At 37.1% G+C, this 14335-nt stretch overlaps 1 protein-coding gene across 13 annotated transcripts in view; it reads left to right on the top strand.

The window, feature by feature from the left end:
• The window catches only part of epb41l3b (erythrocyte membrane protein band 4.1 like 3b), a 49128-nt gene extending 36979 nt beyond the window's left edge, over positions 1-12149 (top strand). For 11 of the 13 annotated variants that reach the window (XM_089131620.1, XM_089131622.1, XM_089131624.1 and 8 more), the window contains 6 exons: positions 2227-2289; positions 6857-6937; positions 7436-7534; positions 8190-8270; positions 9415-9514; positions 11390-12149. In XM_089131620.1, the coding sequence (XP_088987746.1) occupies positions 2227-2289; positions 6857-6937; positions 7436-7534; positions 8190-8270; positions 9415-9514; positions 11390-11436 (471 nt within the window). In that variant the 3' untranslated portion in view covers positions 11437-12149. Of the gene's footprint in view, positions 1-2226; positions 2290-3879; positions 6508-6856; positions 6938-7435; positions 7535-8189; positions 8271-9414; positions 9515-11389 lie in introns of all 13 variants that reach the window. The other 2 variants (XM_089131626.1, XM_089131627.1) reach the window with 2 other exon arrangements.
• The last annotated feature ends 2186 nt before the right edge of the window (positions 12150-14335 follow it).

The following is a 14335-nucleotide window of genomic DNA, read 5'->3' on the forward strand; positions in this document are numbered from 1 at the left end:
CCTGGACAACGCTGTCAGATCCAAATATGGTCATTTCCTTTTTATCAGCAACCAATCGTGAAAGTAAAAGGGGGGATTTAACTCCAAATGCGCGATCTCATTGGCTGATGCTAAATCTTCAAAGCCAGTTTTCTCAAAATGACTTTTCTCATACTCAAGTCGAAATCTCCACTTCAGTAGCAGTTATATACACCAAACTTTCCAGTCTTGTACCTAGTTATATTATGAAGACATTTACAGAGGGATCTGTAAATATATTATTCCTAGCCTGATTTATATAACATTTTATTCCAAAAAAACATGGCGAAAATTATTTTTTTTAAGGCTACTGACAGTATATTCTGATTTACAGGATAACAAAAGTAGACATCCATAAATCCCTCTGTATTTTTTAAATATATGCAAATTAGTGCATATTTAGGTAGACAATGCCTCATTTGCATATTCAAACATTAGATTACAGAAAACGTGTAATATATTTTTTTTTCTCATCTTAATCAACTGGGAAAGTTTCAAGGTGATATCTGCAACTTAAAAAAATTACCCTATTCACCTGTAGTGTCTCGCCTTAATTTTTGAAGTGCTTTCACTTCTGCAATAAGGTCGTCTTTAAAAAGTTCCGTATTCAAAGTATTCATGACCTGTGGCCATTTCAGTTCAGATCTGTGTTAACAGGCAAATACGAAAATGAATTTACTCGCCTTCATGATGTTATTTTATCTGTGGAACACAAATGAAAGCTTATGGAAGTTAATCTTCGTCTAGCTCTTTTCAATAGTGAATTAACTCTAAAAATAACAAACACTGCATCATAATTGTTCGAGTTGCTTGGACTCGTGTTTGGAGTTGATATGAGGCGTCAAATGGAGAAAATGGGGTTTAGATCAACACGAGGTGCATTCGTTTGGTTTTGGGTAAATCGTTCCAATAACGAATCTCCCTTCACTTGAACAACTGGCATGCATTTCTGCTAAATATTTAGAATTATTATCATATATACTGTATATAGATGTAAAACATCTTGTGTAGTCATAAAATGCTGTATTTTAGGGCTCAAGCACCAAAAGTTCCTATTGTATTCGCTAGCGTTCCTCTTCTTTTTCTGCTTCTTCCTCTTCTATGGCATCCCATTGAACCGTATGGTAAAAAGTTATGACCTTTGGCACACTGATAGAGGACAGTCTGAACGTTAACCACACCAATTTTAGAGTCTCTAACTCAATCCCTCTAGCGCCACCAACTGTCCAAATATAATCATTTTTTGAACCGTAAGGTTTAAAAAACTAAATTCTAGATGATTTGATTGTTATTGTATTTTCTGGAAAACATACTTTTCGAACTAGTCTTAGACTGTTTTGCGGTTTTACACCAAAATTGGCTCAGATCATCTTCAGACCATGGAAAAAAAATCTTGAATCACGCGCAAATTTGACAAAGAGCATGTCAAAATTAACATAAGGCTATATCTCTGCAAAGCATAAGCGTATTCTTACCAAACTTGGTGTGTGTTAAGACATCCATGGCCTGTGGGTACCTGTACAGTTTCAGCACAGTGCCACCTAGTGGTCAGGAGAAATGGAAATTTGTTGAAAAATGGCCTCATCACTGACCAAACCAGTTAAATTTGCCGTCAGCGCCACCAATTGGTCAAAAGTTATTGTATTTATGGGTTTTCAACTATTTGCTTAACCATCTCCAAATATCTTTACTCATTCTTGCAGTTGGTCTGACTATTTCCTCTGTGGTGCTTGGCCCCTTAATTGCTGCTTGAGCTATATTAACTTTTTTCTTGTTTGTTTGTTTTTTATTTTTGTTGTATTCATGCAGATATTGTACAACTTGCATTAACATTTCTATTAGAATAACTGAGTGATTAAATTTATTTCACAGTTTGTTTTGAGGACTAACTCGACTCAACCTGGTTGTGACTCATTATACAGTGTTCATTGGTTTAACCCGTAAACATCATTCCCGACTGTCAGGTTAGAGGCGTTTATTAGTTTCTAGGTTGAGTTAAACTTTTTTGGGGAATTTAGTTTGAAGCATTTTGTTTGTGAAAGAAACAGTCATCCATCCTGTGTGTTTTTGTGTTTTTTTTTTAACATGAATGATGATTATTCCTGCATGATTTTGATCATTCTACTCATTCATATAAGAGCCATTTTCACACCACCAACCTTTTATACGTTTGGCTAATTTAACTCGGCCCTGTCTCCGTGTCTGTAGATGTCAGAGGAGGATAAAGCCGAACCTGAAGATGTTGCAGGAAAGCCGGATCTCAATGTAGAGGTTAGACATTACTGTTTATCACATCATACATGCATGTATTCACTGCTCGCATTTATGGCTGGTTATTTTATTAAGACAAGAGCATATGTGGGTCATATTTTATGCCAAAATTAGACATTTTAAAGTCATATTCCCTCCTCAGAAAATGAAGAAAAAAGACAAAATTGCAAATTAAGAAATTAGATTTCCCTTTATTTAATGGTCCCTTTAACACATTCGGTTAACTTCAACTAGCATTGCACCTACATCATTAGAGTATTAGTAGATGGTTAGGGATAGATTAAGTTGACGACTTATAGATGCAAAGTCTGTTGGGTGACTATCATAATAAAGATAATTAGTAGATATTAAGCTATCTAATGAGAGTTAGTTAACATCTAGTTGCAAAGTTACCTATAGTCAACAGAAAGTTCAAAAGGGACCATCAAAATAAAGTGTTAGCAGAAATTAGTTTCACCCTAAACTTCTGTAATTCCAACCAGTTCTAAAATACAGTGATTTACTCAAACAAACTTGATCTCCTGAAGCTTATTTAACCCAGTGCCATGGGAACTTCTGCAACTATTGCCATAATCTGTAAACCCTCCTTCACGTCAACATGTTTCCTACTGTGTGCTTTATGAAACACTCGGCGTGTCCGTCTCACTGCGGGTTTTATCGCAGTCTTCAGACTCAAAGGGATTTTCAGAGGAGAATCCGTCTGACTGTGAGATGCCATTGGGATTTGTTTAATCTGTCTGGGAAACTGTCTCGGAGATTAATAAGATGAGCTTCAGATCTGCTAAACCATTGTGTTTCACAGGTGAATCTTGGTCCTGTTGGGTCGGCTGCATTGGTTTAAAATCTATTTCTTAAAGAACAACTGCTTCTTCTGGTTTTTTATGATCCATAAATTATATAAATGATCCATTTGGGGCTTATTTAAAGCCTTGACTCTTTTTCCACAGCGAGTGGCTGTTTGATTTGTTGATGTATTTGACGTTCTCTCATCATAGAGAATATTACTGCTGTCGTTTCTTTTAAGAACTTCTGTAAATCTTTAAATTTATGTTTGTTAACCCTGAATTATGAAACTAAAACACACAAGGGTCATACTGTACATCTCGGCCGCTGGCTTTAGTGAAGGAAAAACATTCAGATCTTCTGGAATCAAAATAAACGGGATTATAGGAATCTTGTCAAGACAAGCCAGAGGATCATGGAAGGGTTGTCCATCAGATAGGGCGGATTAAATTAGCACGCAGGTATTGTAAATCTTACAGATCAATAAGCGGATTAACTAATTTGACGTGTGAGGGAGAGTTCATGCTCACATCACGGTAATATTTCATGTTTTCTACTCAGTTGTTCATCATTTTAAGACAGTAGAGAGATGCAGGGATGTCTGAAAGGAAGGACTTGAATCTGAGACTCAACAGCTTTTATGCTTCAAACACACTTTTTGTTGGTAACTTTGGGGTCACTTGTTTCTGATATATATATGGATGGTTACGGAGCTCATTTAAATGTTGATGCTGTTGATGCAGCGAGTGGTTTTGCTCTGTAATAAACACTAAGGGAGTGACATGAAGTGTGCCGTTTTTGTCCCAGAGTTCAGTTGCTCCACAGGTGGAGGTGTGCTGTGAGACGCGGGCTCAAACTCCCTCTGCTGGTGGAAAACAGAAGTATATGAAGGCCCTGAGTGAGGCCATCGCGATGGGGAGACGCTCTTCGTGGGCTTCAAATAGAGAAGAAAGTGTCATTCTGGAGGATCAAGCGTTAAACAGCAGAAGCTGTCATGAAGACTTGCTCCAAACCAGCTCAGAAACCCAAGAGAATCCTGCTGGAAACACAGAAATCATTTGCAATAAAGAAGATGAAGATTTATTCCACATCTGGGATCCGAAACGCCAAAGTTTTGAGATTGAAGATGAAAACAAGGAAACTACAATGGAAGAAACCACCCAAGACATTCCTGCTGGAATCCAAGAAGTGACGTGCTATGAGGAAAATGAAGATTTGCTCCAAATCTGGGATCTAGAAAACCAAAATATTGAGGTTGAAGAAATTAGGGAAAGTGCAATGGAAGAAACCACCAGAGAAACCCAAGAGATTCCTGCTGGAACCCCAGAAATGATGTGCCGTGAAGATGATGAAGATTTGCTCCAAATTTGGGACCCAAAACACCAAAGTATTGAGGTTGAAATAAATGAAACTGTGATGGAAACTTCATCTGGAGGAGGAGAAACCACATCAGAAACCCAAGAGATTCCTGCTAGAATCCAAGAAGTGACGTGCCATGAGGAAAATGAAGATTTGCTCCAAAACTGGGATCTAGAAAACCAAAGTATTGAGGTTGAAGAAATCAAGGAAACTACAATGGAAGAAACCACCAGAGAAACCCAAGAGATTCATGGTAGAATCTCAGAAATTATGTGCCGTGAAGATGATGAAGATTTGCTCAAAATTTGGGAACCAAAATGCCTAAGTATTGAAGTTGAAGATGAAATAAATGAAACTGTGATGGAAACTCCATCTGGAGGAGAAGAAACCAGCTCAGAAACCCAAGAGATCCCTGCTGGAATCCAAGAAGTGACGTGCCGTGAGGAAAATGAAGATTTTCTCCAAAACTGGGATCTAGAAAACCAAAATATTGAGGTTGAAGAAATCAGGGAAAGTGCAATGGAAGAAACCACCAGAGAAACCCAAGAGATTCCTGCTGGAACCCCAGAAATGATGTGCCGTGAAGATGATGAAGATTTTCTCCAAATTTGGGACCCAAAACGCCAAAGTATTGAAGTTGAAATAAAGGAAACTGTGATGGAAACTCCATTTGGAGAAGAAACCAGATCAGAAACCCATAAGATTCATGCTAGAATCCCAGAAATGATGTGCCGTGAAGATGATGAAGATTTGCTCCAAACCTGGGACCCAAAACGCCAAAATATTGAAGTTGAAAATAAGGAAACTGTAATGGAAGAAACCACCCAAGAGATTCCTGCTGGAATCCAAGAAGTGACGTGCCGTGAAGATGATGAAGATTTGCTCCAAATCTGGGATCTGGAAAACCAAAATATTGAGGTTGAAGAAATCAGGGAAAGTGCAATGGAAGAAACCACCAGAGAAACCCAAGAGATTCTTGCTGGAATCCCAGAAATGATGTGCCGTGAAGATGATGAAGATTTGCTCCAAATTTGGGACCCAAAACGCCAAAGTATTGAAGTTGAAATAAATGAAACTGTGATGGAAACTTCATCTGGAGGAGAAGAAACCAGCTCAGAAACCCATAAGATTCATGCTAGAATCTCAGAAATGATGTGCCGTGAAGATGATGAAGATTTGCTCCAAATCTGGGATCTGGAAAACCAAAGTATTGAGGTTGAAGAAATCAAGGAATCTGCAATGGAAGAAACCACCAGAGAAACCCAAGAGATTCTTGCTGGAATCCCAGAAATGATGAGCCGTGAAGATGATGAAGATTTGCTCCAAATTTGGGACCCAAAACGCCAAAGTATTGAAGTTGAAATAAAGGAAACTGTGATGGAAACTCCACTTGGAGGAAAAGAAACCAGCTCAGAAACCCATAAGATTCATGCTAGAATCTCAGAAATGATGTGCCGTGAAGATGATGAAGATTTGCTCCAAATTTGGGACCCAAAACGCCAAAGTATTGAAGTTGAAATAAATGAAACTGTGATGGAAACTCCATCTGGAGAAGAAACCAGCTCAGAAACCCAAGAGATTATTGTTGGAATCCCAGAAATAATTAACCATGAAGATGATGATGAAGATTTATTCCACATCCGGGATCCGAAACGCCAAAGTTTTAAAATTAAAGACGAAATCAAGGAAACTGAAATGGAAGAAACCCAAGAGCAGAATGAGAATGAGCTGTCGGCGTTGTTCCACGAACGAATCGAGAGTTTTGATCAAGACGAAGAATTTGGAGAAACGTTTAATCGGTCCCAGCTCTCGTTTTTTAATGAAGAGGACGAGTCCATCAACTTGAAGACTCAATATTATGGAGAATTTCCACTTTATACGACGTCTGATTCATCAACTGACCAAAACAAGATAGAAGACCAACCTCAAGCGAAGACGATCCGCGTTAAAGATGAAGACGAGCCGTCAGATGTCATGAAAACAAAAGTGTTGCACGTTCAAAAAGAGGAGGATGAAGAGAACGAGCTGGTTTCTGGATCACATGCAGAACAGGAAGTGCATGAAAATACAGTAGAGGTAATCAATCCCAGAATGCATCTGGGTCACCGTGTGTTTCGGCGCTGACACCGGCACTGACTAATGATGGAATCCTCTTTCTTCACGATTGGAAGTGTGTGATTGATCACATTAAATACACAACCCTGCATGATCACAGATGTTGTTCTAACACACACAGCAGCTGCACTTTTCGTGACGTTGAGTCAGATTGATTCAAAGCAGAAAATAACAGTGATAAAGTTGCAAAATACAACATGAGCTATACAGCACGTTTCTCCAGTGTGACGATGAACTGAAGTGTGTGTTGTAGGTGGATGATGATGCGCTTGAGAGAGTCGAGTGTTTGACAGTGGTTTCTCTGTTTCAGGATCAGCAGTCGGAGGAGTCGGGTAAAGACGTCCCCGTGGTTCACACCGAGACTAAGACCATCACGTACGAGTCTTCTGAGGTAAACACTCCTGAGCATGTGTAGTGTATATAGTCGCGTCTCCTTCATCTATACAGCGCTTTAAAACCTTCTGATGGTCTACTGGACCCCAAATGACTTTTGCTTAAATTAAAATAAAATGTTTTCTTTCTCCAAATGGTATGAAACTTTGGGTCTCAACACTTTCTAGATCTAAAAAAAAAAAAATCTGTTTTTATGTAGGCGTGGCAAAAATAGTCACACTCGTGGTCTTTGAAAAATAACATTTAATTTTGTACCAGAACAATATATATATATATATATATATTTTTTACAAATATTATTTTACTGTTTATTAATGTTTTTACTCAACATTTGTGCAGTTTTTGGAGCATTTATGATATCTTTTAAATATCTATAAATAAATAAATAAATATTTATTGGACTCAAAATAGACAAAATTCATCAGATTTTTAAGGGGCGGGGCTACAGAAGCTCCATAGGTATGTGCGTTTGTAATGCTTGTGTGTGTGTTTGAAGGTTGATGCGAATGGCGAGTCGGATCCAGGCGTCCTCATGAGCGCTCAGACGATCACGTCGGAGAACAACAGCACCACCACCACCACACACATCACCAAAGTCAGTCCAACGCTCAGTTAACACTCATGCTTATCCCAAAGCCCTACTGTTATACTCATTTTTTTTCTTTTTTTTAAAAAAAAGCTTTTTTTTTACCTTTAAATGATAGTAATTTAAGCACGTTCTTTCCATTTAAATTCAAAATAACTCACGATTTCATGCATGAACGCTTTTAATTCAGCTCAAAATATCTTACACTGGCACCTCTTTGCCGATTCTCTTGTGGAAAGATAAATAATAACATGACGTGACTCTAGATGGGCTTATATCTCTATATGGAGCGGAGGAGCTGTTCTGCTGGGTCCTAAAGCCAGTTCACCTCAGTGTGCATCAAATACACATGCAGACATTATTAATAAAAAAAAAATGTTTTGGGTAAAGTTTAAGCATTTTTAGGTTTTTCTATGTGTACTGTTACTTTAACAGGATTTGTTACTTTACATTTCAACCACAAAACTCCACGAAACATACAATTTTTTGGGTGTATTTCTGGTTGTGGTGCGACAAAAGTGAAACGATGAACACTCAATTTAAAAAAAGAAATTCCTCGTCAAAATTTCCCGAGGGAAGAACGAGCGTTAAATCCGGCAGAGTCACGGAATCCGGACGTGACGTCGATGTGGAAAGCGTAATCGGTTTGATTGTGTTTCGTCAGACGGTGAAGGACGGCATCTCAGAGACTCGCATCGAGAAGAGGATCGTGATCACAGGAGACGCCGACATCGACCACGACCAGGTACACACAATCGCTCAACCCGTGTGTGTGTGTGTGTGTGTGTGTGTGTGTGTGTGTGTGTGTGTGTGTGTGAGGAGATGACTGATCTGTCAAACACACTGCATTGACACTGACAGAAGAGGAACATCTCAGTGTGTCTCGCTGACATTAAACACACAAAACGCAAAAATATAATACAATTTTAAAATGAAAATGCATTATTTTTTAATTATTATTGTTTATCTAATTGGGTCTAAAAATAATTTTAATAATTTTAATTTTTATCTATTTATAAGGTAAAGAAAGTCTTTAGTGTGTATGTATGTGTGTATTGTGCCTATTAAATGTATGTGTATATATATATATATTAATAAATATTATAATATATGTATATATATACATATAATATTATAATAAATATATATATATATATATATATATATATATATATTAGTATAAATATCTGGCTAATTAAAATTATTTTATGTCATCTATTTCTCATGAAAAAAATTATGTAGTGAAATAACTAAGTAAAATAAAAAATAAAAATTGTATAGACATATTTTTCAAAAAACTTAATAAAAAAAACAAATACAACAAATTACTAAAACTTTAACTAATTACACTTTTAATTCGTTTCAATTAATTAAAATATATGAAAATAATCTAATTTAAAATATTGTAAAAAACTATATTTATCAAATAAAACGATCAATATATGTGTGTGTGTGCTAAAATGAATACTATATTTTTTACAATAATATATAATATTTGTATTTAAATGTTTAATAATAATATTTTTAGTAATAATAAATGTATTTTATTTATAATATTTAAAAAAAAATATTAAGGTGTGTCAAGCATAAAATAGACTCTTCTTCTTTCCTTTGATTTATATAAATATTAATTTTGGGGTGAATTAAATGGCATAATTCTGGAGGTTTTTCCGTCTATAAACGAATCAAATCTTGTAATGATTCATCAGATCTTTATATATTTAACACACTTTTATAATGCATGCAATCACAATCACACTTAAGTTTATGATATTGAACAGTTTGTGTAACATTCAAATCATTGATACTGCTCTATAAACACACACGTTGATTGACTGATAACCGTTGTGCGCGTGTGTGTTTCTCTCTGCTGGTGCATTGTGGGTCAGGCTCTGGCTCAGGCTATTAAAGAGGCCAAAGAGCAGCACCCAGACATGAGCGTCACTAAAGTAGTGGTGCATAAAGAGAGCGAGATCTCGTCAGCCGAAGGTAAGAGCGATTCATGAGTCACAATCATACGCTTGCTTTCATTTCATGCATGTGATCAAACATCCACGCTCACGTGTGTGTGTGTGTGTGTGTGTGTGTGTGTGTGTGAGGATGATCACTCATTCAGACGTGATGTTTTCATACCTTACTATTCGGTTGGACTCCTCTGTCTTTCAGATCTTGTGTGCCGCTTGCAGCTTCATCTGTTTATCTGTTGGTGCTCGTGTGTTTATTACATGTGAAGCATGATGGGAAATGTCATCTTTGTATCACCTACATGACTAATGCTAAATTGAAGTTTTACTAATGCTAAATTGAAGTCCTTTTGGTTTGATTTTTTCTATGATATTGAACCGTCTCAAAAACATCCAGATCATATTTCACACCAAAAAAAAAAAAATTCAATTGAAAAATTTATCATTTATTTATAATTTTTTTTCTTGTATTGTGACTTTCATCCCACTGTAGTGAAAATAATTATATATTATTTGAATCGTGAAATGTTTTATATATTTTTTTTATATTATAATGTTTTAAATATTATTTGTTATTTTATATATTATACGGTGTTTCCCATAGGATTTGGTCGTGTTTTAGGAAGCCAAACAATTTGAATATTCTAATTATAATAATAATGATAATAATCCTTTGACGGAAATAAGCATATATTGGAAAAAAATTACACTGTAAAATTAATGAAAATAAATATTGCATAAGTATTATCTTACATTGATACACTAGGAAAGTTACAATTCTTTGACCTAATGTCTTCACTGGCAAGAGATAAACCCCTGAGCCTTTATATTCTGACAAACTGTGGTTGCGCTTTTATTTTGATGGAAAATGTGGTTGTAAATTAAAGCACTATTGTGCTTTAATTTATGGAAACCGTGGTTGCGCTTTTACTTTGAGGGACAATTAGTAGCTCTTTTATTTTGACGGAAAACTGGTTACGCTTTTATTTTGATGGAAAACTGGTTTCGCTTTTATTTTAATGTAAAACTGGTTACGCTTTTTTTTTGACAAAATTTGTCAAAACTATTGACAAAACTATTGTGCTTTTATTTACGGAAACCATGGTTGCACTTTTACTTTGATGGACATCTAGTAGCGCTTTTATTTTGATGGAAAACTGGTTACGCTTTTTTTTTTTTGGCAAAACTTGGCAAAACTAATGTGCTTTAATTTACGGAAACCGAGGTTGCACTTTTACTTTGATGGACAACTGGTTCCGCATTTATTTTGATGTAAAACTGGTTGCTCTTTTATTTTGACAGAAAACTGGTAACGCTTTTTTTTTTACAAAACTTTTGTGCTTTAATCTACAGAAACGGTGGTTGCGCTTTTACTTTGAGGGACAATTAGTAGCTCTTTTATTTTGACGGAAAACTGGTTACGCTTTTATTTTGATGGAAAACTAGTTGCGCTTTTATTTTGATGGAAAACTAGTTGCGCTTTTATTTTGATGGAAAACTAGTTGCGCTTTTATTTTGATGGAAAACTAGTTGGGCTTTTATTTTGAAGGAAACTGGTTGCGCTTTTTATTTTTGGCAGAAAACTACCGTTTCTGTGTAAACAGGTTTACAAACGCATTTCATTACAAGTCTAGTGAAGTTCTGTAATCATCCGCCTACAAAAACAATGGGAAAAAACAATTGCAGATGTGAAACATAATTAGTAACTGTTGTTGCTAAACGTGCGTTACTATGTTTAATTGCAACATAATCTTACAATGCTAAAAAAAAGGCTTCAAAATATAAATTTTTGCGTTTGTTTCTGAGGTGGATTATGATCCGGATGTCTTTTTGTTGAATCTGTCGCCTGTTCTCAGACCGACTGAAACTTCAGATTTTTATCTTTGTGTTTGTTGTTTAGGAATGATGTCCAAACATCAGCCGAGGGAACAAACACACGAACTCTGACGACACGCTCTTCGTCATGGAAACATCAGCTCAACACATGATGATGATGATGATGATGATGATGGACTCCAAACAGAAAAGGGGGAGGAAATCTTTGCCTTACAACAATGACTCAAAATCTTTCATTAATGCCAGTTTATTTATAGTCCAGCGCCCTCTTGTGGAGACCGTAGGAAACGCACGTCAACGTTGAAATGAATTTCTGTTTTTCTTTTAAAATTTCACCTGGACAAATTTCGTGAGATTCACACAAAATCCTTTTAATATCTACACAAAAAAAGCAGCTAAACACGAGGATCGTTGTTTTTTAAGTCCTGCACATGAAGAACTCAAACTAGCCCGGGTGAACCGACACATTTCTACTTGAATCATAAATTTTCATAAATGTATGTTTATTGTTTCACGGTTGTTGTTTCTCGCACTAATAGATTCAGCATTATATATGCAAAACAATGCCACTGTTTGAAGGGCTTTTGGTAAGTTTGTAAAGCTAGCGGTTTGTCTCTCCGCAAACGGTACTGAAACTCGCACAGTAGAAATCCCTCGTCTTGACCTTTGACCTTTTCTTATATTTGACCCTGAGAGGTCGTAGTGTTTGTAGGAGTGTGTAACGGGATGGGATCGAACCAGCAGATGCAGAACAATAAATGCAATTGATGTGATTTTAATTTTGAGCTTTTATTTTGGAATAAAATATATTGTTGAGATCAGCACTTTTTGTGTTTTGTGTTTCATAAGTTCAAAAGTTTGGGGTTTCAATACAGTTTTCAATAAAACTTTAATTGATCAGCATTAAATTGATCAAAAGTGACAGTAAATATATTTATAATGTTACAAATCGTATTTTTGATCAAATAAATGGAGCCTTGGTGAGCAGAATTTTGAACGGGGTCCTAATAGTGTGTATTAACACTTTTAAAATGTTCTCATACTCTTGTTTTCCAAGACATGGAATAAAAATACAGAAACATTGTGTATCTTTTTCACTCGGTGTCCACTAGATGTCGCCATCATGCAGTAACACTCAGTGTCCACTAGATGTCGTCATCATGCAGTAACACTCAGTGTCCACTAGATGTCGTCATCATGCAGTAACACTCAGTGTCCACTAGATGTCGTCATCATGCAGTAACACTCAGTGTCCACTAGATGTCGTCATCATGCAGTAACACTCAGTGTCCACTAGATGTCGTCATCATGCAGTAACACTCAGTGTCCACTAGATGTCGTCATCATGCAGTAACACTCAGTGTCCACTAGATGTCGTCATCATGCAGTAACACTCAGTGTCCACTAGATGTCGTCATCATGCAGTAACACTCAGTGTCCACTAGATGTCGTCATCATGCAGTAACACTCAGTGTCCACTAGATGTCGTCATCATGCAGTAACACTCAGTGTCCACTAGATGTCGTCATCATGCAGTAACACTCAGTGTCCACTAGATGTCGTCATCATGCAGTAACACTCAGTGTCCACTAGATGTCGTCATCATGCAGTAACACTCAGTGTCCACTAGATGTCGTCATCATGCAGTAACACTCAGTGTCCACTAGATGTCGTCATCATGCAGTAACACTCAGTGTCCACTAGATGTCGCCATCATGCAGTAACACTCAGTGTCCACTAGATTTCGTCATCATGCAGTAACACTCAGTGTCCACTAGATGTCGTCATCATGCAGTAACACTCAGTGTCCACTAGATGTCGCCATCATGCAGTAACACTCAGTGTCCACTAGATGTCGTCATCATGCAGTAACACTCAGTGTCCACTAGATGTCGTCATCATGCAGTAACACTCAGTGTCCACTAGATGTCGTCATCATGCAGTAACACTCAGTGTCCACTAGATGTCCTCCTCAGAGCAGCAGTCGCTTATGATTCTCAACAGTTTATGTTCTCTGAAGTTTGTATTATTTTTAATAACAGTGTTTCCTCAGCTGAACGATCGAGAAACACATTGAATAACAGCTCAAGCCAATGCACGTTTTCACAGTATAAATTCACATGTTTACAGTTGGTCCCATGGACTTTTATTGTAATCTTCAATATGTTCCGCGTGCCTGACAACTGTGAGGGGGGTGCATTTTTTTCTAACTCGTTAGTTTAGATCATATTTAGATATAAAATGTATGACAAATAAGGGCGGTTAACTTTGATTGACAGCTTACGCGGGAGTCGCCGAGAATTTGACGTCTCGTCCATGATCTGACACAACATCATCATACCACCTCTGTATCCTTTCTGAAACTTTTGTATTTTGTATTTCCCAAGATTTTCGAGTATGGCGCCGCCCATACCCCCCATAAACAGCCTCAAACCCGTTCTTCAGAGAGTCTATGGGTGACGTCACAGACGCCATATTTTTTACAGTCTATGAATGAGACCAGAAACTGTCTGGTTTCTGATATTCTTCTAAATATCAGAAAATCGGCTGAATGGATTTGAAAATGATAAAACTAGACTGTTTAACTCTGAGGGAGTGGGAAAATTAGCTTATTTCCAAAAAAAAAAAAAAAAAAGTGGAGTAGTCTGACGTGCTCCTCCCGAAATTTGTTAATAAAACATCATTTTGATTAACTTTGAAATACCCACTGCATGTGCCAGATACACACACACACACACACACCTCCTCGTTAGTTGTGTGCGTGTTGTTCAGAGGTGGGCGAGAACCAGGTCTTCCAGCCCAAAAAACTTCCAAAACATCCAGATCTGTGTTCCAGGAACAGTGAGACATCAGCCGGGGGCAGAAAGAGAGGTGTGTGTGTGTGTGTGTGTGTGTGTGTGTGTGTGTGTGTGTGTGTGTGTGTGTGTGTGTGTGTGTGTGTGTGTGTGTGTGTGTGTGTGTGTGTGTGTGTGTGTGTGTGTGTGTGTCACTCTCCTCACTGGTTCTTGGC

This window comes from Pimephales promelas, chromosome 5, assembly GCF_988280905.1.
Source record: "Pimephales promelas chromosome 5, fPimPro1.hap1.1, whole genome shotgun sequence".
Lineage (NCBI taxonomy): Eukaryota > Metazoa > Chordata > Actinopteri > Cypriniformes > Leuciscidae > Pimephales > Pimephales promelas.